At 48.0% G+C, this 21,747-nt stretch overlaps 1 protein-coding gene across 1 annotated transcript; it reads left to right on the top strand.

The window, feature by feature from the left end:
* Positions 1–18,426: 18,426 nt before the first annotated feature.
* CLPSL2 (colipase like 2) lies at positions 18,427–20,985 on the top strand. The gene is made up of 3 exons (XM_040249838.1): positions 18,427–18,653; positions 19,326–19,448; positions 20,794–20,985. The coding sequence occupies exons 1-3, from the start codon at positions 18,567–18,569 to the stop codon at positions 20,887–20,889; spliced, it is 306 nt and encodes a 101-aa protein (XP_040105772.1). The 5' UTR covers positions 18,427–18,566; the 3' UTR covers positions 20,890–20,985.
* Positions 20,986–21,747: the final 762 nt, after the last annotated feature.

The raw sequence follows: 21,747 nt of genomic DNA, 5'->3' as shown, positions 1-21,747 counted from the left end.
GGAGGCTGGGGGACCATGTCTGTCCTGGGCCTTCCGGAGTGGGTGGAGATTTTAGCCAGCATAACTGCCTGTCAAAGCGTAGGCTTGTCTCCTCAAACGCGTTCCCACTTCCCTGTTTAGTTGGACTGATCCCTTCTCTTGCTGCTTTTTAAAATTTATTTATTGTGACCAGACCACGCAGCATGTGGTATATAAGCCTGCACCCCCTGCCGTGGAAGTGTGGGCTCTTAACAACTGGACAGCGAGAAAAGTCCCTTTTTTTTGAGTGATAATTTTTATTGGTGTATGGTTGATTTATAGTGTTGAATTAGTTTCTGCTGTGCAGCAAAGTGAGTGTTAACACATATACCTTCTCTTTTTAAAATTTTTTATTTTGTCTTGGAGTATAGCCGATTTACAAACAATGTTGTGATAGTTTCAGGTGAACAGCGAAGGGCCTCAGACATACATATACCTGTATCCATTCTCCCCCAAACTTCCCTCCCATCCAGGCTGCCATATAACAGTGAGCAGAGTTCCTTGTGCTCTACAGTAGATCCTTGTTGGTTATCCATTTTCAATACAGCAGTGTGCACATGTGCCTCCCTAACTATCCCTTCCTCTCACCCTTCCCGTGGCAACCATAAGTTTATTCTTGAAGTCTGTGAATCTGTTTCTGTTTTGTAAGTAAGTTCATTTGTATCATTTCTTTTCAGACTCCACATATAAGTGATGTCATAGGATATTTCTCCTTCTCTGACTCCACTCAGTATGACACTCTCTGGGTCTGTCCATGTTGCTGCAAATGGCATTATTTCATTCTTTTTAACAACCGAGTAATATTCCATTGTATATATGTACCACATCTGTATCCATTCCTCTGTCGATGGACATTTAAGTTGCTTCCATGTCTTGGCTATTGTAAACAGTGCTGCAATGAACACGGGGTGCATGGATCCTTTCAGATCACGCTTTTCTCCTAATATATGCTCAGGAGTGGAATTGCAGGGTCATATAGTAGTGCTGTTTTTAGTTTTTTTAAGGAAACTCCATACTGTTCTCCGTGGTGGCTATACGAATTTCCATTCCCACCAACGGTGCAGAAGTGTTCCCTCATCTCCACACCCTTTCCAGCATTTACTGTTTGTGGATTTTCTGATGATAGCCATTCTGACTGGTGTGAGGTGATATCTTGTTGTGGTTTTGATTTGTACTTCCCTAATAACTAGCAATGTTCAACATCTTTTCAAGTACCTATTGGCCATCTGTATGTCTTCTTTGGAGAAATGTCTATTTAGGTCTTCTGCCCATTTTTTGAGTGCTATACCCACTCTCTCTTAGATTCTATTCCCAGGTAGGTCATTACAGAGTACCAAGTAGAGATCTCTGCTATACAGTATGTTCCTATTAGTTATCTATTGGATATATAGTAGTGTGTGTATATGTTCCAACCCCAATCTCCCAATTTATCCCTCCCCATCTCTTGCTGCTTTTAAATTTGAATGTGGAGCCAGTGCTTTCAGGGAGTTTCAGGGAGAAGGTGGGTTTGGGGACTGAGGCCAAAGATAATCAGTGAGAGAGAGTATGGCACTGCAGACAGTATAGCACTGGGTTACTCAGAATGGGCTGGGTTAGACAACAGTAACAGCAACTGCCAAATCTCAGTGCTTAAAAATGGCCACGGTTATTTCTTTTCCTTAACACATGCTCCTGAGAAGTCGCTGAGGGGTTGGAGGGGCAGGAAAAGTGACTTGCTCAAGGTCACATGACTGGCCTGTGGCAGAAGTAGGACTGGAACCTAATTTTTACTGGACTTTTTCTTTCATTTTCCGTGGCTTGAGCCCCGTGAGAGGAAACCATGGATTCTAAGCCAGAGTCTGTGGCAGTTGAGAAAGACCTCAATGCTTCTGGGTTTTAGAGGCCAGTTTAGGACTGAACTATGAGCAAATCTGTCCCCACTGTTTTCCTGACCCAAGACCCCATCACTTGAGTGGATGGATGGTGGGTGGAAGGGTATAGGTTAGGAGATGCTGATCAGAGAGCCAGGTTTGTTTTTTTAATGTTTTATTATGAAAACTTGCAAAACGTGGGAAAGTAGACACATTTGTGGACACTCATCCAGGCTCAGCAACCATTGATGCAAGATTGATTTCATTTTATCCACCTACTTTTTCACCAAGAGAGCCAGTTCTTACGAAGGGACCATCCTTATCACCGTCTCCCCAAGTTTGATCACCATCTGTGAGTGAACAGTCACTACCAGCTCTGAATCACCAGCTCTCATCTTTCTCCTGAGCTCAGGACTTAGGCTGCTCCTCCCTGCTACTTGGCTACAGTGCAGTCAGCCCAGTGGAACTTGTCAAATGCCAGCATCATCCTACCCACCATGTTCCTATGTCAGCAGCAAGGTATGGGGAGTCACCTTAAATTCTCTCCCCATCACATGCTCCAATTCCCACTGCTTTAGTCTCCCCCATGTAAGGACTTCTGGGAAGTCATTCTCCTACTTCTGTCCATCCTCCAGCCCTACACACTGCAAACTAATCTTTGAATCCCACATTGGGACTTACCTGGCAGTGCAGTGGTTAAGACTCTGTGCTTCCACTGCAGGGGCCATGGGTTTGATCCCTGGTCAGGGAACTAAGATCCCACATATGATGTGGCATGGCCAAACAATTAAAAAAAAAGATCAAAACCCCACATTGCACCATCCTCAAAAACCTTCAGAGGTTCCCCACCACCAAAGTGAACTTTTCTTCGCCCCAAAGCTAAGTCACCTGATCTGACTAGTGCAAGTGTACCTACATGAAAAGCAGACAGGATTTTGTCCTGGAAGGTATGGTCACTAGAGCCCTTTGCCACATAATAGCACCAAATGAATTCGGTTTGCATTTAAGGCCCTTCAGCATCTGTTCATCCTGCCTGCCACTAGCCAAGCATGTCAACACTCTTCACTAGTCAAACTGGAGCAAACAAGTCACAGCTGACCTAATCCTGTCATGTTTAGTCTTGCCCCTGAGGTTTTGATGCAAACTTCTCCCTGCCTACAGGGCTTGTCTTCCTGCTTTCCCATGGGCTGTGTCCCCATGACCTGTGGTAGTCTAGAGTTTTCTTCAACTATACCCGCTTTGGGGGCTTCCAGCAGCACTTCTCATCGGAGTCTCTCATGTGGCATTTGGCAAATTAAAGCTTGGGTCTTATAAATTTTGTTCTTTTTTGCAGTAGGTCCTATCTGACTCCTTATAAAAGCCTTGAAGGCAAAGCCTGCTCTGGGCAGGCACATGATAACAATTGGCCGATGGTAATGAAAGGAGATCTGGCAGTGGGCAGTGACGTGGGGTGCACTGTGTTGGTTATTGGTTGCTGCGTAACAAATTATGGGTATCAGTCTGGGTCCAATCAAGAGAGAGAAACCACACCATAATTTGAACAGGGAGATTTAAAAATAATTGTTAGTCCAATCCCCATAAGAAATAAAGAATTGGTTAGTGAGGAGTAAACGGGCTTCCCTTATAGCTCAGTCAGTAAAGAATCTGCAGCACAGGAGACCTGGGTTCGATCCCTGGGTTGGGAAGATCCCCTGGAGAAGGAAGTGGCAACCCACTCCAGTATCCTTGCCAGGAAAATCTCATGGACAGAGGAGCCTGGTGGGCTGCAGTCCATGGGGTCGCAAAGAGTCGGGCACAACTGAGCGACTAACAGTTAGGAGTAAGGTGAAAGTGTTGGTGGCTCAGTCGTATCTGACTCTTTGTGACCCCATGGACTGTAGCCCCCCAGACTCCTCTATCCATGGAATTCTCCATGCAAGAATACTGGAGTGGGTACCCAGGCCCTTCTCCAGGGGATCTTCCCAACCCAGGGGATCAAATCCCCCTCTCCTGCATCCCAGGTGGATTCTTTACCATCTGATCCACCAGGGAAGCCCAGTAAGGAGTAAAGAGAACTCTAAATACCTGAACAACAGACACAGCAGCAGCCCTTGTGCCCAAGACTAAGGCTGAAACAGAGCATTCCAGAAAGTGATACCTGCCTCCTACCTCAAGGTTGAAATCTAGATCCTGTTGAAGAGAACAGTCTGTGGCTTGCCAGAGAGCAGAAAGGTCATGTTGGTGTCATGCCAGGGGCACTTGCAGAAGTCTGCCTCCTTAGATGCCAGGGAGAGCTCGTCTCAGGGATGTGTCGAGCCAAAGGCACTCAACCCGCAACAAAACCGCCTGGGCAGGGTACAGGAGCCCCCGCGTACCACAGGAGCCTGGTGCCAGAGAACCTGTCAGTGCCTCAGAACCTCTGGCTAGAGAAGCCACGTGCACAGTAGGTACCAGATGCTGGAGAAGCTGCAGGAGGTGGGGGCACTCTGCTGACACTGCTGCCCGAGAGGCAGCGCCAGGAGGACCTGCTGGTTACTGGATTTTGCTGGCCGCTCCAGGACCTAGGCACTAGTGAAGTAGTTTGCACTAAATGAGTCTGCCAATCAAGTACACTAGAACAGGGAAGCAGAAATCTTTTCTTCCTGCCCCATCTCTCCAGTTCTTTTCCTAACAATTTAAAATATCGATAAGAGCTTCTTATCTCTCGGAGGAATTTGGGAGCCATCTTGACTCAGTGCTTCTGATTCAATCAAGTTGTTCTTGAGGTCAAATTACATTGGCCAGGCTTGCAGTCATCTGAAGACTTGACTGGGGCTGGAGGGTGACTTCCAAGAAGCCCACTCATGTGGCTGGCAAGTTGGTGCTGGCAGCTAGCATGAGGCCTCAGTTTGTCTACACATGGGCATCTTCACAAGGATGCTTGAGCATCCTTGTGACATAGAAGCTGGCTTCTCCTAGAGTGAATCATCCAAGAGAGAACAGGGCAAAAGCTGCTGTGCCTTTTCTGGCCTAACTTCAGAAGTCATACATTATCACTTTCACCATCTTCTGTTTGTTAGAAGTGAGTCTCTAGGTCCAGTTCACATTCAAGATGAGGGGAGTTAGGTACTACCTTTTGAAGAGTGTCAAACACTTTGTGAGTATTTAAAAGCCATCACAGGGTGACCTAACAGAAGGAAATCCAAAAAGAGTGGATATATGTATATGTATAGCTGATTCACTTTGCTGTACAGCAGAAACTAATACATTATTAAGCACCTATATGCCAATTTAAAAAAAAGAGAAAACCTGCCACAGGTGGCATCCATCAACAAGGACTAGGGAATCCCCTGGCAGTCCAACGGTTAGGATATAGTGCTTTCACTGCCATGAAAGTGAATATGTTAGTCACTTAGTCATGTCTGATTCTTTGTGACCCCATGGACTATAGCCTGCCAGGCTCCTCTGTCCATGGGATTCTCCAGGCAAGAATACTGGAGTGGGTTGCCATTCTCTTCTCCAGGGGATCTTCCCGACCCAGGAATCAAACCCAGGTCTCCTCCATTGCAGGCAGATCCTTTATCGTCTGAACCATCTGAGTTCACTGCCGGGTTCAGTCCCTGAGATCTGAGAAGTAAGGTCCCACAAACAGCAAGGTGCCACAATAAAAGACAAAACAAAAATCAACAAGCACTAATCCACACTCAGCAGCTAGATGTGCCTGTTTTCCCTCTGGGAGGTTCTCTGCCAGAGAGAAGAGAACGTTCACACCAATGAACACCACCCTATCTATCCCATCCTTCTGTCTGACTTCCAGCTGGTTAGCTTGTTTCCTTTCCTGCAGAGTTATTTTATCTTTGGGCAATTATTTCTCCAAAGAAGCATCTCTTTCCATCTTTTCAATTGATTCTAAGAAGATTTCACAGAAGAGATGGGCTTGAATGAGATCTGGAGAGAGGGAAGAGCTTTCCAGGGTGGGAAACTATTATACTTGAAATTTTACCAAAAGGGAAACCAGAGTTTCCTCTGATGGGATTACGAGATGGGCTGGGGTGCTGGTAGATGGTATTTGACCAGGCAAACTGCCAATTACTCCTGTAACTGGTTTCCTGAAGGAGACGTGTGACAGACAGAGATGAGGTAACGCCAAACCCCACTGGATTGCTTCCAGCAGGATCCCAATACAGGGTTTCAAGCAAACAGGGCTGGAATCCTCAGCTTTATCTTAAGACTTAAAACAGACCCTCTCTTCTCTAAACTCACATGTTACCACTGCTCTTGTGTAATTTTCTCCCCTTGAATGTGATCTGGACCTGGTGACTTGCTTCTTACCAATAGGATATGGCTGTCAGGCTTCACCTTGCAGGCTTGCAAGTCTTGTGATTGCCTAGCCTCATGAGTGAAGAAAGAGCCTGGAGACAGTAACAGAGAGATAGGGCATCTTACATTTGTGAAACAAAACGTCCTGGAGCAACATCCCACCATTACAGCAGAGACCAGGCAGAACATGACAGCCATCTTTGCTACCTGGGGAAGAATGAGGCAACTAGTTATAGGGGGATTGACATCAGGTTGACTCATCTGTTAGTTACCAGGGAAACCATCAGCTGGGGCATGACCCTCATAACGACCATCACAAGGAAGGTATTTCCCTTAATAAACTAGCAGGTGGAGCCCTTCTTGCCGGGGTCCAGCCCCAGTGGATCCAGGGAATTCGAAGGTGGGGACGGCGTCGGCGTCCTTGGAAAAATACATATTTAATTACAGATATATAGAGAGATTAGAAACGGATAGTGTAGTAGGAAAATTAGTGGAGAAAAAGAGGCTGAATAACTTGGTTTACGTGGAATAGCATCCATGCTCCAGATGGGAATTCAGCCAGAAAAACGGGGAGCAAGAAAGAAACGACATGGGGGAATCAGTCTTTCCGGAAACTGATCCGATTTCTTTATTTTGGGGTTTGCTTATATACCTTTTGTTACACATAGGGATGAATACAGAGTCACGCGGGGGTCAGCAGTCCTGACCTTTATCAAAATCAGGTGCTTCACATAAATGTATAAAAAAAAGGTCTTAGGGATATTACATCATCTTCTGGCCATGAGACCTGCTGACATTTTATGATCCTTTCTTTCTGATAACCAAAAAACTTATTTTTTCCAAGGGTGTTTTTTCTTAAACCAGGCACCACCCTCCAAATAAAGTTGCATTCCTATAGGGTGAGGGTGTAGTGAGTTACAATCAAGAAAGAAATTTATTTAACCGAAGGTTAACATGATTAATCTTAAAGGTTAACACTTATTTCTCCTATATGCTTAAAGGTTAATACTTATTTCTCCTATATGCTAGTTATATTCATTATAAGGGCAGGGAACATGGAGATTTAGCAGCAAACATCAACCCAACAAATGAAAATCCTTTCACCAATGTTCCCCTTAAGATCTATTTAGTCTTAAGATAGTGATAAAGTTACATTTTTACATAGCAAGGACACAGTGATTTATAACAAAGTACAGTGATCTATTACAAAAGAGAAAATTCATTAACTCAAAAAGTCTAGTATTGCTAACCTTAAAAACTACTATATTTCCTTTTCTATATTCCAAATACATTGATTAATATATTCCCAGGTGCCTAAGGATATGGAGGCCTGGCGGCAATCATTGACTCTACAATGAGAAAAGCCCTATGCTAATTAAGACTCTCAAAACACTCCAAAACTCTCTGTGCTGTTTATGGTTGAGAGGTAGTAAACAATCATGAGCATGGATAATCCTGTCACACAAGCTAGTCTGTCAGCAGAGAGGTTTGACCTAAGACACCCTTGTCACACCCAGGGCAGGGAATTAGCAGCAATTATTGGCACAACAAATGAAAAAACCCTTCACCAATATAATTCCTAACCAACCCACTATACTAATGATTTCCAACTCCCCAAAAGAATTTACCTTTAGTAAGTCTAAAACATCTTGTGCCTCTCAGATTGGGAGGCTGTAAACAATCGCATGTGGTCGGATGAACCTATACAGGCGGGCTAGATAACCTTCAGAGGAGTCCGTAAGCTGAAACACTCTTGTCACGCCCAAGAATTTTTATTGACTTGGAGCTGCATGTTTACTCCTTCTCCGAGAGAAATGGTTATGGGGGAGAGCATAAAACAGACTCTGGTTTTGGGGTAGATGCTCGGGAACAGGGGGTTTCCTGAGGCTTGATCACGCCTTTGCGTATGCCAAGCCTCCTTCTTCATGACCTTTGCCATGGGCAGAGTTCCTCACACTGGTCCCCAGCACCTTCTGGCTGAGGGATTAGATCAGCCACTAGCTGGGGGCAAGGGGCAAGCACGTTCTTGCAAGTAGGATGCAGGTGAAACAGGGTCTGGCTGAGCAGGAGATGTATAAAGAGCAAAAGTGGCCTGATTATGCAATGGCCAAGTGAGGAACTGTTACTTTAAAGATCAGATTACAGGGACTTCCCTGGTGGTATAGTGACTGAAACTCCATGCTCCCAATGTAGGGGGCCTGGGTTCGACCCCTAATCAGGGAACTAGATCCCACATGCTGAAACTAAGAGTTTGCACGCCGCACGGAAGATCCTGTGTGTCACAACAAACATTGAAGATCCCACGTGCCACAGCCAAAAAAAGATATTAGATTACAAAACACTGTGACTTCCATCTTGCTTCCATTCTCCTTTTTCTTTCTTTCACTGGTTTGTGCTGATGAAGCCAATGGCTGTGTTGTGAGCTATCCTATGGAAAGGACAGCCAACAGCCTGTGAAGAACTGAAGTTGTCGGTCCCACAACCTGCAAGGAACTGAAATCTGCCAACCACCACCTGCGTAGACTTGGAAGTAGGTCCACTCCCAGGGGAGTCTGAAGGTGACTGCATCCCCCGCCGACACCTTGATGGCAACCTGTGAAGAGACCCAGAGCCAGGGGACCCAGCCAAGTTGTGACTGCATTCCTGACACAGAAATCTGTGAAGTAATAAATGATGTGTTAAGCCACTAACTTTTGGGGTAATTCATTATGCGACAGTAAGTTACGAATGCAACAAGTGACTCTTCCAAGAGTCTTGCCACTGGCTCATTCCTTCCACTCAAGGATGAGAACAAAAATCACCAATACCACACTCAAGTGTGAGACTTTTAATGCCCGTGACCCCTGCCCACAAGTAACTATGGCCATTCAAATGTCCTGGGACACAACACAGTTTCCTTTGAGAGAACAAAGAAGTGGGTAGAGAGAGCTTTTACCCTCCATGATACCTGCTTCCATGGAGCCAAAGGGTGAACCAAAATGCCATCCTGGAAGGTCCCTTTTTTCCTCTCAGCTGTCCTCCCTTCCTCCTAACCCCAGAGATTCCCAGTCACTGGCATCTTACAACAACTCGTTTCCTTGAGCTGGGCCGAGGACTCCCGTAGCTGAAACTAAGTAGTGCCTGTCTTTCTTTAAAGTAGGAGGGAAAAGTGAAAAGGTATTTTTTCACCTAAATGTTTGTCACCTGCTATAGCTTATCTGCCAACGAGTAACAGATTTCAAAATGAATGAGCAAGGAGCAAACAAATAGTAATAGAAAAACATAGAAATGTGATTTATTAAAATAGTTTCCAAGTCATTGTTCAAGATACAGTGACCTAGATACATACAATAGAGTAAAAGGAGGGAAGGAAGGCAGAGAAAGAGAGCCGAGTTCATGAACTTGGGTCCCATCTCAGGCATTTCCTGGTGTTCTATGAGAGCACTGAAGGCACCAGGGTATCGAGGCTGCCAGAGCGAGTGTGGGAACCTCAGCTACTTCCAAGGCAGTGAGCTGGTTCCCAAGATCTGACCTCTGGATGGAACCTCAGGGAAAATTCCCAAGGCTGGGGCACCATCACTGGAAAGCGGGGAGGAGGTGCTATGTAACAGATCCTGTCTCCTAAGACTAGAAACCGTCAAGGTTAACTGCCCAGCTCTAGTGTTATACTCTGGGCACATGGCTGGCAAACTTTTTTTATTTCCAAGAGTTGTAAGTAAATTGTGAGCCACTGTGGCCCAACCCTGTTGGTCTAGAATGACAAAGAATGACAAAGGGAAATTAATCCTTATTGGAGGGCCTCTCCACTCTCATATCACTCTGGGTACTTGAATTCTGGGAGGGGGAGGGTGCTGGAATCAAATGTGAGTCCAGGAGACAGGACATAGAATGGAGATTGCATGGTTAAGATTAGACAGAGCTCTGTGAGTATAACGTATGGAAGAAAGCATGCTGCTGCTGAGTCGCTTCAGTCGTGTCCGACTCTGTGCGACCCCACAGACAGCAGCCCACCAGGCTCCCCCGTCCCTAGGATTCTCCAGGCAAGAACATTGGAGTGGGTTGCCATTTCCTTCTCCAATGCATGAAGGTGAAAAGAGAAAGTGAAGTCGCTCAGTCGTGCCTGACTCTTCGCGACCCCGTGGACTGCAGCCTACCAGGCTCCTCTGTCCATGGGATTTTCCAGGCAAGAGTACTGGAGTCGGGTGCCATTGCCTTCTCCGATTAGAAAGCAAATACACACACACACACACACACATATACACACACATACTTGAGACTGTGGCCCATGTCTGATTTTTACCCGGGCACATGGCTTCCTAGAGTAGACACTGCATCCCAGTTTTTCTTGCAGCTGGGCTCAGTCATGTGAACAAGACTGACTGATGGAGTGGAGAGTATTAAAGCAAGCAATCAGGCCCTCCCACACCCACTCTCATCCTTCACTTCATACCTGAAATACGAACAGGTTATAAGGCAATCTTTGACCAGGCTGATGAAGAGAATGACTATAGATGCCAGAGCAGTGAAAATAAAGCAACCTGGACCACTGAGACCATGAGACCCCATTTTCGCCTTGGACTGCATATCCTTGGGCTGTTACGGGAAAGAGAAATAAACTTCTGTTTTATAGTAAGCCATTGGTTCCGTGGTTTCTTTTGCTGCAGCCTGTCTGTATATCCTACAGCTCTGTCTTGGTACATGAAATTCTGCTATTAGTAATTTACTTGTTTCATAATTTTCTTATTAGACAAATATTTTTCAAGCTTTGAATGCCCTTTCTGTATCTTCTTAAGTAGGAGCTGGCAGGTGAGCACAGAGCTGGGTACCCGGGATGGGAGCAAGTTGGGTCCATCAAAGAGTAAACTCATCTATCTGCCCATCTTTCCTAGAACCGTCTGTTTAAAAAAAAATTTTTTTTTTTTTTTTGCCAAACCATGTGGCATATGGGATCTTCCTTCCCTGACCAGGGGTTGAACCACTGAACTACCAGGAAATTCTATCCCAGGACCATTTTTTGCCTTGGTTTCCACAAATGGCAGTTATCATCATCTGTCTGTGAAGCAACTGTTTTTACAGGGGGGAACTCTGACTGCCGTGGAAACTGAGAAGGGGGCAAGCAAGTTCAAGTGGCCAGTGACTGAAAGAGAACAGAGCTCCTCATCAGCAGCTCCTGGACCCTGGGCATTAGTTCAGTAAAGACTGACAATGGCAAGAGCAGAGGGAGCATTCTCTCTGGACTGTGGCTGGAAGGAAATAACAAGGGAGCAGGAAGTGGAAGCTCACCTTTCCGAGAGTGCACCAGGGTGGGTGTGCAAGTTGGTGAGGGAGAAGGTTGTGAGGCATGGAATCTCCCTAACAAATTCCTGGCAGGGGTGGCGGGGGGGGGGGGCAAAACCCCTGATCAATGGAGATGTGACTTAAATTGAAAAAAAAAAAAGTTAAATATATATGAAAGAGAAGCAGGGAGTTCCCTGGTGGTCGAGTGGCTAGAACCCTGTGCTTTCACTGCCAAGGGCATGGGTTCAATCCCTGGTCAGGGAACTAATATGATCTAAGCTGCATGACATGGCCAAAAAAAAGAGAGAGACAGAGAAGCACAGAAATAAAAAGCATAGGTTGACATTCAAAGTGATCTGTAGCTGTAACCATTAAAAAGTTTTCTTATAGAGAGAAATCAACTTCCACCCCATTCAAGTAACCCGTGCCACATCCAGACATTCTGTCCCAGTGGTGGCTGCTGTAGATTGACTTGTTTTGGCCTTTGTTCCACCTCTTCCCTGGACCTTAGGGCTGGAAATGTGAGAGACATTTTTCTTCTTTTAGGCCCCTGACAGATAGAGCAAGTACAGGCAACACTTCATGATGGCAGCTTCCTGATTCTGAGAGCACAGCTAAGATGTGTGTTTCCTGGGGTCCACAGTCACAGAATGGCCTCCTGACTCCCATCCTGCTAATGGTGGCAGAGTCGGTAGGTTCCTTGGCAGCTCAGTTTTTAAATAAATTTTATTCCAGGAAGTTCAGCCTAGATTCTACTCCTCAAACCCTTTTGAAGACTTTATAAGCCCTCAGTTACCATATTATATCCCTTTCTGCTTAAAATAGGCACAGTGGTGTCTGTTATCTGCAACTGAACTCTGATGATAAAGTGCCTAACATAGAGTAAGTGTCGATAAAATGTTTGTTGAATGAGTGAATGAATGGGCAATGGAGGCTGCCAAGGTATCTGCAGTGGGTTGGGCAGTCAAACTAATTGGACTCAATACGGACATAAGTGGGCAGTGAAATCAGTTTGGAAGTCTGATCGATATTTTTAAATTTTTAAAAATGTTTTAAACTTCTTATTTTGTATTGGGGTATAGCCAATTAACAAACAATATTTTTATATTTTCAGTTTCAGATGAACAGTTAAGGGACTCAGCCATAAATATGCATGTACCCATTCTCCCCCAAACTCCCCTCCCATCCAGGCTCCCACATAACTGAGCAGTTCCATGTACTATACTATGTGCTGTGGTCCTTGTTGGTTATGCATTTTAAATATAGCAGTGGGTACATGTCCATCTCAAACTCCCTGTCACTTCTCCCATCCTTCCCCCCAGCAACGATAAATTTCTAATCGACATTCTGAAAAGATGAAATAGAATAGAAAATCTCAGAGCAGATCACATATAGTAAATGTTAGTATTCTTTTGTGAAATTTGTTTCATACACATATACACGTTACATATGTGTATACACACACATACACACACACGTTTGCAGTGATAGTAATCCAAATATTAAACAACCAACATGACAGAGTCAGTCAGTTGGAATGGATGCTAACAATATCTACTAATTCTCTGAATACCAGTATAAAAAGTATCTTTGTAGTAAAAAAAAAAAAAGATTGAAACCCAGTGGTCTATGGAACATACCTTACAGCTTTTGGTGGGGGTAGGAGGCAGTGGGCACATGTTTCTGAGGATCCTTCTGTAGGCACTGCCCCTGGCTAGAGAAACTTAACCATGATCAATTTCTGCACCTGGAGGCACAGCAATCTTCCTGCCCACCAGCATCCATTCCCATCCCAACCCCCCATGTCCCTGCCTCTTGGAATCTGCTCTGACCAGGCTTCACAAAGTCCCGCCAGTCACAGTCCCTGGCCCCCTGGCCACACTGCTTGACCCAACTGGGGCCAGTTGAGTCTTCTAGGGTTTTGTATAATGGGTGCTGAGGGGAGGGGCTTGGGGCTTTACACAGCTTTGCCCACCCCCCTGCCACTATCCAGAGAGGCAGCCAGCCTCCCAAGAGACAGACAGACTGAGGCCCCCACAAAGGCTAAAGCCAAGGAGGAGACACCTAATATCAGGGAGTGTGCCCCTGGGGCCCTGGGGCCAGCCTCACGCAGCTGCCGGCCCAGTGCTGTTCCTTTGGCTTTTATTTTTAAAACAAGTTAGTCTTGCATTTCTTTGAGGTGTATCTAAAGGGGTTGTGATTACATCATGGCTCCTTGAGGAGGTCAGAAACACTCTTTGTCCAAGCGACTAAGTACAGTTAGGGCTCAGAGGCTCCACTGAGTCAGAGAAGGACGAAGCTCCCATCCTCACGGGCAGTGCGGGCCGGGTGCCAAGTCAGGCCGCCCCTCTGTCCCCTGAAGCTGCACGGAGATCTCTGAGGAACCTCGTCATGAGCATTTCCCCCGAACACAGAGGCTGTGGGGAGCCCTCTGTGGCCCCTCTGAGGAGGCCTCCGTCATCTGCTAACCTGTCGAGATGCTCCCGCGGGTGGAGAGCAATGCAGTAACCCTCGGGCCACTACCCACTTCTGTCCTCCAGGTGGACGCCTCGGGGTCCAAGAGCTGGCTACCTCTGGAGGAGCGAGGCTGTGGTCAGCTCTGTCCTCTCCCTCCAGGCCTGTCTTCCTCTCCTGCTGAGCTGACAGCCCCTCCCCAGGACCAGTCTGTCCTGGGAAGAAGCAAGATGGGAGCTGTGTGTGTGTGTGTGAGAGAGAGAAAGAGAGATGACCTGAGGATGGGTGTGAGGTAACCTCCTTAGGACTGGGCCTCTTCCTCTCTCAGGAGACCCCTCCTGTCTTCACAGAGCAGGAGGGAAGCCCCACCCCATGAAACCCCTGGACCCCAGGCTAGGTCCGACTCCAGCACGGCCACCATCAGCCCAGCTTTCCACGAGGAGTCACCACAACTGGGGTTACTCCCAAGGTCCCCCCACATTCCCTGGAGCACTGACCACCCCCGACTCCACCCTGCATCCTCTGTAAGCAGAGAGCCAGCCCGTCTCCTACTTATTCTCACCTCCAAACCTTTGTCCCTCTGGACTCCTGCTTGTATGTTTAGTTTGGCCAAGTCTTGCAGCTTGTGGGATCTTAGTTCCCCAACCAGGGATTGAACCCAGGGCCCCAGCCGTGAAAGTACCAAGTCCTAGCCACTGGACAGCCAGGGAATCAGACCCCTGCTTGCAAGCCTTTACTCTCAGCCTGCTCAAATCGTAGTGCCCCTTCAAGCCTTCATGGAAGAGTACTGTCCCCGGCTGCAGGCTTCCCTGCCTGTCTTGGGCATGAGAAGGACCCCGGCGCCTCCACCCCTGTACCAACGGACACCGCCTATCCTCTTCCCCAGGAAGCCTTGGCTGTGCTCTCTCTACTTCCCAGGCTCTTTCCAGCCTCTGCTCGTCATTCTCCTCAGACTCCCTTGAGCATTCCTTCAGGAATGAGTAGAGAAATGGATGATTTTTTTACCTAGGGTAGTTTTCACTAGATTTCTATTTTGAATTTCCCAGATTGATTAAAAGCTCCAAAAATTTTAAGAAACTGACAGAATTTGTGTGTGTGTGTGTAAATATATATATATATATATATATATATATATATATATATATAATATATTGGCCAAGAAAAAACATGGAAAACCAAATAAAACTACTAGTATTGTCTTATTTTCCATTGTTTCATAAAAACGCATTGGAAGGCCAAGAAAGTAGGAAGGATGTAATTTCAGAATAAAGAATGGTTCTTTAAATATGTTTAACGACAAGAACAAAAACCACGTTGCCCTAATTTTTTTCCATTTTGCTGTAGATCAGTGAGAATATTGTTATGGAAACCAACAGAAAGATGCAGGGAAGGAGAAGACACTGGAGGGCGTCTGAGGATGTAAGAATGGATGGGGAGGGGCAGGGGGGCTGGTTGCAGGGGTGGGAGAACAGAGGACCACCAGCCAGGCCCTTCCTGCCCGCTTCTCCTCATTGAGACTGGGCTGCCCAGGTTTGGGTCCTGGCCAAAGGGCAGAGCTGGAGCCGCTCTCACGGGTCAGGTGTCTCAGGGACCCTAGTAATCTGGTGCCCACCCCCTCACACTGCACATGTGTCCTGGATTTGTTCTTGTGACCAGTGCTGGCTGGATTTGGGAAACAAGCCATCGGTGCAAAAGAAAGAGCACAGGACTTGGAGTCAGGAGCCCAGGTCCAGCCCTGGGGAAGTCCCTTCTGTCTCTGGGCCTCAGTTTCTTCACCTTAAAATGGAGGCACTAGTGGGTCTTCCCTAGTGGCTCAGATTCCACTGCAGGGGGTGCAGGTTCAATCCCTGGTCAGGGAACTAAGATCCCACATGCTGTGAGGCATGGCCAAACAAAATAATAATTTTTAAAAATGAAAGCTCTATCAACTAGACTTGAAAAAAATTAAAAAAGAAAAAAACCCTGAAGTTTCTGAACCAGTCTCTGAGACTAATGCAGTCCCGTGCCTTAAAAAAAAATTTTTTTTTGTAGAGAATTTAGAATTTCAGGGGCTTACCTCCCCCTCGGGGCCTTCAATAAGCCTCTCTGAGGCTCCTGGGCCTTGGATCAAGAATTCCAACCTGCCAATCCTGACACACAGTCACTGGTCTCTTGCCCCCAGATTAGTCCCTTTCCTGAGCAGAGACACTATTTACCTATTATCAACCACTCACAAGGCAGGGCCAAATACCTCAGGGAAGTAGGTGACTCCACACGAAGAATTATTATACCCTGGGGCCCCTCTTGGGTTCACAATGAGCTTTATAGACAGGAAACAAAGGATGACAGAAATTCCTTTAAGGGACAAAGACTTCTGGCTGCCCACAGCAGTGGGGAATGGGGAGAGCTTGACCTCAGGAGCTAGAACGCCCTGGCTTGATATCTCGTCCTGTGACTTAACTGTTATTTGGGCAAATTATTTTACCTTGAGCCTTTGGGTTCTTCACCTGTAAAACGGGCAGCAGAAACGATAGTAGACGCTAACGCTTCTAGGACTTGGATTTCCCGGCCTCCCTTGCAGAAGGTCGGGGTCACGTGACTTGTTGTGGCCAATGGTGTGGGTGGAAGAGGCAGCTGTCAGGCCTGGCGGAGGCACTGAGGTGTCCATGTACCTGCTCCTCCTCTCTCTCCCTTCCTCCGTAAGGACCCTGGGGGCCAGTCTTCCAGATGATGTGGCTATGAGATGGAAGAGAGTCTTCCTGCCCCATATCAAAACTTACATGCCTGACAAGTAATGCATGATTGTGCCAAGCCACTGAAATTTCAAGAGTTCTCTGTTATGACAGACTGTGGTAATTACCATGACTGATACAGGGAGGGCTGACAGAGATCTTGGACACAAACCCCTCTGAGCACAGTGGGGGCCGTTCTTCTTAAAGAAAAGACCTAAACCCTCTATAATAGTCAGCTCACATTGCCACAGTAAAACACCGTAGTCTGGCCTAGACGACAGACGTTTATCTCTCACCCTCTGGAAGCTAAAAATCCAGCTTAAGGGTGGTCTGGGTCTGGTGAGAATTCTCTTTCTGGCTGGCAGACAGCTGCCTTCTCATGGGGTCCTCACATGGCAGAGAGAAAGAGACAGTAAGCTCTCTGGGGTCCCTTCTCATGAGGGTGCTAATCCCATCCTGAGGGGACCCTCATGGCTTCATCTAACCCTGATTATGTACCAAAGGCCCCACCTCCAAATCTCATCACACTAGGGGATAGGGTGTCAACTTAAGAACTTGGAGGAGGGGGGAACAACTCAGTCTACGGCACCCCATCAAGTCAGGGCACCCCATCAAGTCAGGGCTCCTCAGATCGTAAGGGCCAAATTTTACATATATTTTAAAATTTTTATTATATTTATTTACTGTTGTCTGTGCTGAGTCTTCCTTGCTGCTCACAGGCGTTCTCTGGTTGCAGAGTTGGGGCTGCTCTCTAGGGGCAGTGCGTGGGCTCCTCACTGCGATGACTTTTCTTGCTGCAAGAGCACAGCTCTAGGGAGCCAGCTCAGTGGTTGTGGTGCCCCGGCTTAGTAGTTGCCCTGCGGCATGTGGGATCTTCTCCAAGCAGGGATCGAACCTGTGACCGTGCGTCAGTGGGTGGATTCTTAACCACTGGGCCACTGGGGAAATCCAGGAGCCAAATTTTAAAAGCAAAGAAGCAGCCCAGGGTGAGATGAGGTGGGAGTTTCATCCAGAGGAAAGAGATGAAGCAAGTCTGCCTCCCCCAGGGCCCATGATTGCTGCCAGCAGCTCTCCCCAAAGAACCCTCCTTTTCCTTCCCAGTCTTCCTGTCCTCCATCCTGCGCTCATACCAAGGTGGCTGAGTCACATACGATTCACAGATTCTTAGACACTTCATCGACTTCTTAGAACTGGGAGACCTCTACGTCTTAGAGGTCATCTTCTCTTGGCTCCTGATTCTTACAGATCACATGTCTGGGCCTGGAGAGGGTGTGGGAAACACCAGAGGTCCCGGCTGGCTTGTCCAAAACATAGGGTAGGCCAGGAGGCAGTTTGGTGCAACGAAGGCAGAAAGAGAGTCCGAATATCAAGAAGCCAGCTGTTTTCATTTCAGCATATAAATTTTGCATAATTTTGCAAGAAAAAGTCTTAGTTTACAGTTTTAAGTTTTTACTTGTAAGTATTTCACACGGAGAAGACAGTGGCACCCCACTCCAGCACTCCTGCCTGGAAAATACCATGGACGGAGGAGCCTGGTGGGCTGCAGGGGGTCGCGAAGAGTCAGACACGACTGAGCGAGTTCACTTTCACTTTTCACTTTCATGCATTGGAGAAGGAAATGGCAACCCACTCCAGTGTTCTTGCCTGGAGAATCCCAGGGACAGGGGAGCCTGGTGGGCTGCCATCTGTGGGGTTGCACAGAGTCGGACACGACTGTCGCGACTTAGCATTATACACGGAAGGCCCCAGGGCCCCGAAAATCCGATCATCTGGCCCAGAGTCTCATTCTTTTCCGCGGGCCGGGAGCTTCCTGGGAGCTAGAACGGGTTTCCGCGGGGTTTGGCCTCGGCTCCCGAGCGGCCTGTGACCATTAACTCCCTCACCCTCCGCCTCCAGCCCAGGGCGGCCGCTGGGGCACCGGTCACGAGGCCGCCAAGGGGTTTCTCCCCACACCGCTCCTCGGCTTTGCGGAGCCGCCGCATCTCTGCCTGCCAAGCCTATGGCCTTGGCCATCGCGCTTCTCCTCTCGGGGGTCCTGCTCCCCTGCTGGGGAGAGTTCGTGCTCTTTAAAAAGGGGTCTACAAAGGTGAGCCAAGAGACGTTTCAAACCTTCCGCTCTAGCCGAGGGCGGTGGCTGGGGCATCACTCTCCATCTAGAAGGGGCCAGTTGGGCTTGGAGAGAGAAGAGGGGGACGGGGCCGGGGTGGGGGGGGAAGAGGGGAGGGGACCACCCCCTACTGGGGATTTCTTCTCAGGCTGGAAGCTTGGTGTGCTCCCAAAGGACTTGCTTCACCTCCCTAGTGGCTCTGGAGGTAAAAGAAAGTGGCCTTATAACCAGCAGCATCCTCCCCCTCCCCTTTCTGGGACACTCAGTCCTGCCCCCCAGTCATGCCCTGCATACCTGCCCTAGCATCTGCCCCTCTCTGTGCCCTTCTAGGCACTCAGCTCTTTCCTCCTTTTCCTTCCTCGTCTTTCTCTCCGCCCCATTCTCTGTCCCTTCCCCATCCCCCACTAAAGTGTGATGGGGAGTATTTGGTCCTTCCACACAGGTGACCCTTTGGGACCCACAGAGGTGAGGGGGTCCCCAGGAAAGACGAAGCAGAGGGAAAAGTCCTAACCTCCCCCTTCCTCGCCCCTGCTCCTCTGAGTGCAGTGGGGGGTGGGACGCGGGGGTGAGCGTCTTTAGGACTTCTCTCTCTAAATCCGTGGGGCCACACGCACGGCGAGAGAGCTGGTGACTTAGGGGCTGTCCCCACAGGCCAACGGGGCTAGGTGCTCCCACCACTCTGAGTGTTTCAGTGACTGCTGTCTTGTCAACTTGGACTCCGGCGGCGCCTTCTGTGCCCCTCGGGCCAGAATAACTATGACGTGCTTGCCCCAGGTGAGACCCTGCCCCCGTGGGGCAGCGCCTGCTGGTACGTAGGGTGGGGACCGTTCAAAAACCCCACATGGCTGCACCTGCTTTTTTTCACCCTTTGCTTGAAGCGTCCTTTCCCCCTTCTGCACCTGGCAAACTCCTGCTCGCCCTGCGATGCACCTCCAGGCGCCTCCTCCAAGAACCCTTCCCTCCTTGAAACTCGCATACCCTCGGGACCCACACCCTCAGCAGAGCATGTATCTCCCTGATCCGCCTGCCTTCTGTCTGCCTCCACCACTGGTCAGAGCTCTGCAAGAGCAGGCTTAAAGCATATTCACTTTGGAACCCCCTACCGCCCAGCTTAGTGCCTGCACATAGTAGTTGCTCAACAAACGTTTATTGCATGAATGAGTATCTCTACTCTAACATCACTGCCGCAGAGCAGGTGGGAAAAGACCTCCCAATCCATCCCTACCACGCTGCCGCAATGACTGAATTTCTTGAGAGGAGCTGCCCAGGCAGGTCAATGGTTTTGGGATTGGATTTGAATTTAAACCCTGCCTTTACCAACCCCTGTCTTTGTGACCTTAGACAGATAATTTCTGCTCGCTGAGCCTTAGTTTCCTCATCTGTAAAATGGGGCTACGGTACCCATTCGACCAGCTTGTTGGGAAAAGTATGTGATCCTGGCAATGACGGTGCTCAGTGAAGCATGGTTGTTATCAGCTGGTGGAAATGCAGGGAGCAGAACGCACGGCATGTCTTGTTCTTGCTTGCCTTTTTTCTGGCCCTGGGCCCAAACCTTTCTAGGGAGGTTGGGCTCAGTCTCCATCTCTCTGTCTGGAGAACTGCCAGTGCTCAGGGAGACAGCCAGGTCCCTCCTGTGGCCTAACTCTACAGCTGAAGTAGCCAGAGGGTCTTTTCATTATGGGCACTTAATCTACTTTGTTTTGTTTAATTCCCTCAATGACAAATGGGATTACTATGATTTCCTTAAAAAAAAAATTTTGTTTGACTGCACTAGGTCTAAAGATCCCGGCATGGGGGAATCTTTAGTTCTGGCATGTGAACTCTTAGCTGCAGCATTTGGGATCTAGTTCCCTGACCAGGGGTCTGGGCCCCTGCATTGGGAGCTCAGAGTCTTAGCCACTGGACCACCAGGGAAGTCCCTTAGTATTCCCATTTGACAGATGAGGGAACTAAGAGAAAGAAGCTTGCCTGAGGTCACAATGTTATGAGCTGTAGAGCTGTCAGACCTCAAGTCTGTCTCATCCATCACTTGGGCTCTTGCTTCTGCTCCCCAAGAAGTTTAAGCCTCCTTCTTCCCTGCTCCTTGTTGGCTTTCAACTCTCTCACTGATTTTCTGCAGACCAGGAGCGCCATCAACATCGTATGCCCCTGCCGAGTAGGCCTGAATTGCATACACAAGGACCCAGACTGTAGCCGTCGGTGCCGTTTGATTTAGAGGAGGATGCAGTCTGGTCACTAACACCCTCCTCCCGCCCCTCCTTGAGGGGCCTCATCTTGCTCAAAAGACATTAAAGTCACTTCCTGGCTCTGGTCTCTGTCTGTGCTTCCTGGGAGAGGGAACCAGATAGGGATTGTTCTGAAAGAAGAGACATGATAGAGCTTCCCATGGTTTGGCCCTGTCTGGAAGCCTGGTGGTCTCAGGGGGAAACTGTGGGAAGGGAGTGGGCTTGTGGGGGTGTAGTTGCTGGGGGAGGGAAAAGGGATGGATTGGAATTTGGGGATTAGTAGATGCAAACTTGGAGAAGGCAATGGCACCCCACTCCAGTACTCTTGCCTGGAAAATCCCATGGACGGAGGAGCCTGGAAGGCTGTAGTCGATGGGGTCGAGAAGAGTCTGACATGACTGAGCAACTTCACTTTCACTTTTCACTTTCATGCATTGGAGAAGGAAATGGCAACCCACTCCAGTGTTCTTGCCTGGAGAATCCCAGGGATGGGGGAGCCTGGTGGGCTGCCGTCTATGGGGTCGCACAGAGTCAGACACGACTGAAGCGACTTAGCAGCAGCAGCAGCAGCAGATGCAAACTATTATGTATAGAACGAATAAGCAACAAGGTCCTACTGCATAGCTCAGGGAACCCTATCCTGTGATAAACCATAATGGAAAAGAATATGAAAAAAGAATGGATATGATATATAGCTGCATCACTTTGCTGTGCAGCAGAAATTAACACAGCATGGTACATCAACTATACTTCAATCAAATAAATGTTTAAAAATAAAAACTGAGGCTCACAGAGCTACATGTCTTACCCAAGTCTCACCATGGTGTATTTTCTGCTGCAAGTATCCA

Source organism: Oryx dammah, unplaced genomic scaffold (assembly GCF_014754425.2).
Source record: "Oryx dammah isolate SB20612 unplaced genomic scaffold, SCBI_Odam_1.1 HiC_scaffold_11, whole genome shotgun sequence".
NCBI classification, from domain to species: domain Eukaryota; kingdom Metazoa; phylum Chordata; class Mammalia; order Artiodactyla; family Bovidae; genus Oryx; species Oryx dammah.
Note: the sequence above shows the minus strand (reverse complement) of the source record. Positions and strands in the feature narration are given on the sequence as shown.

Bases quoted from the DNA above. Each gene is read 5' to 3' on its own strand.
- CLPSL2 (XM_040249838.1), top strand. From the start codon at position 18,567: ATGGCCTTGGCCATCGCGCTTCTCCTCTCGGGGGTCCTGCTCCCCTGC. The intron at 18,654-19,325 runs GTGAGCCAAGAG...CTGTCCCCACAG, and splicing joins TTAAAAAGGGGTCTACAAAG to GCCAACGGGGCTAGGTGCTC. The intron at 19,449-20,793 runs GTGAGACCCTGC...GATTTTCTGCAG, and splicing joins CTATGACGTGCTTGCCCCAG to ACCAGGAGCGCCATCAACAT.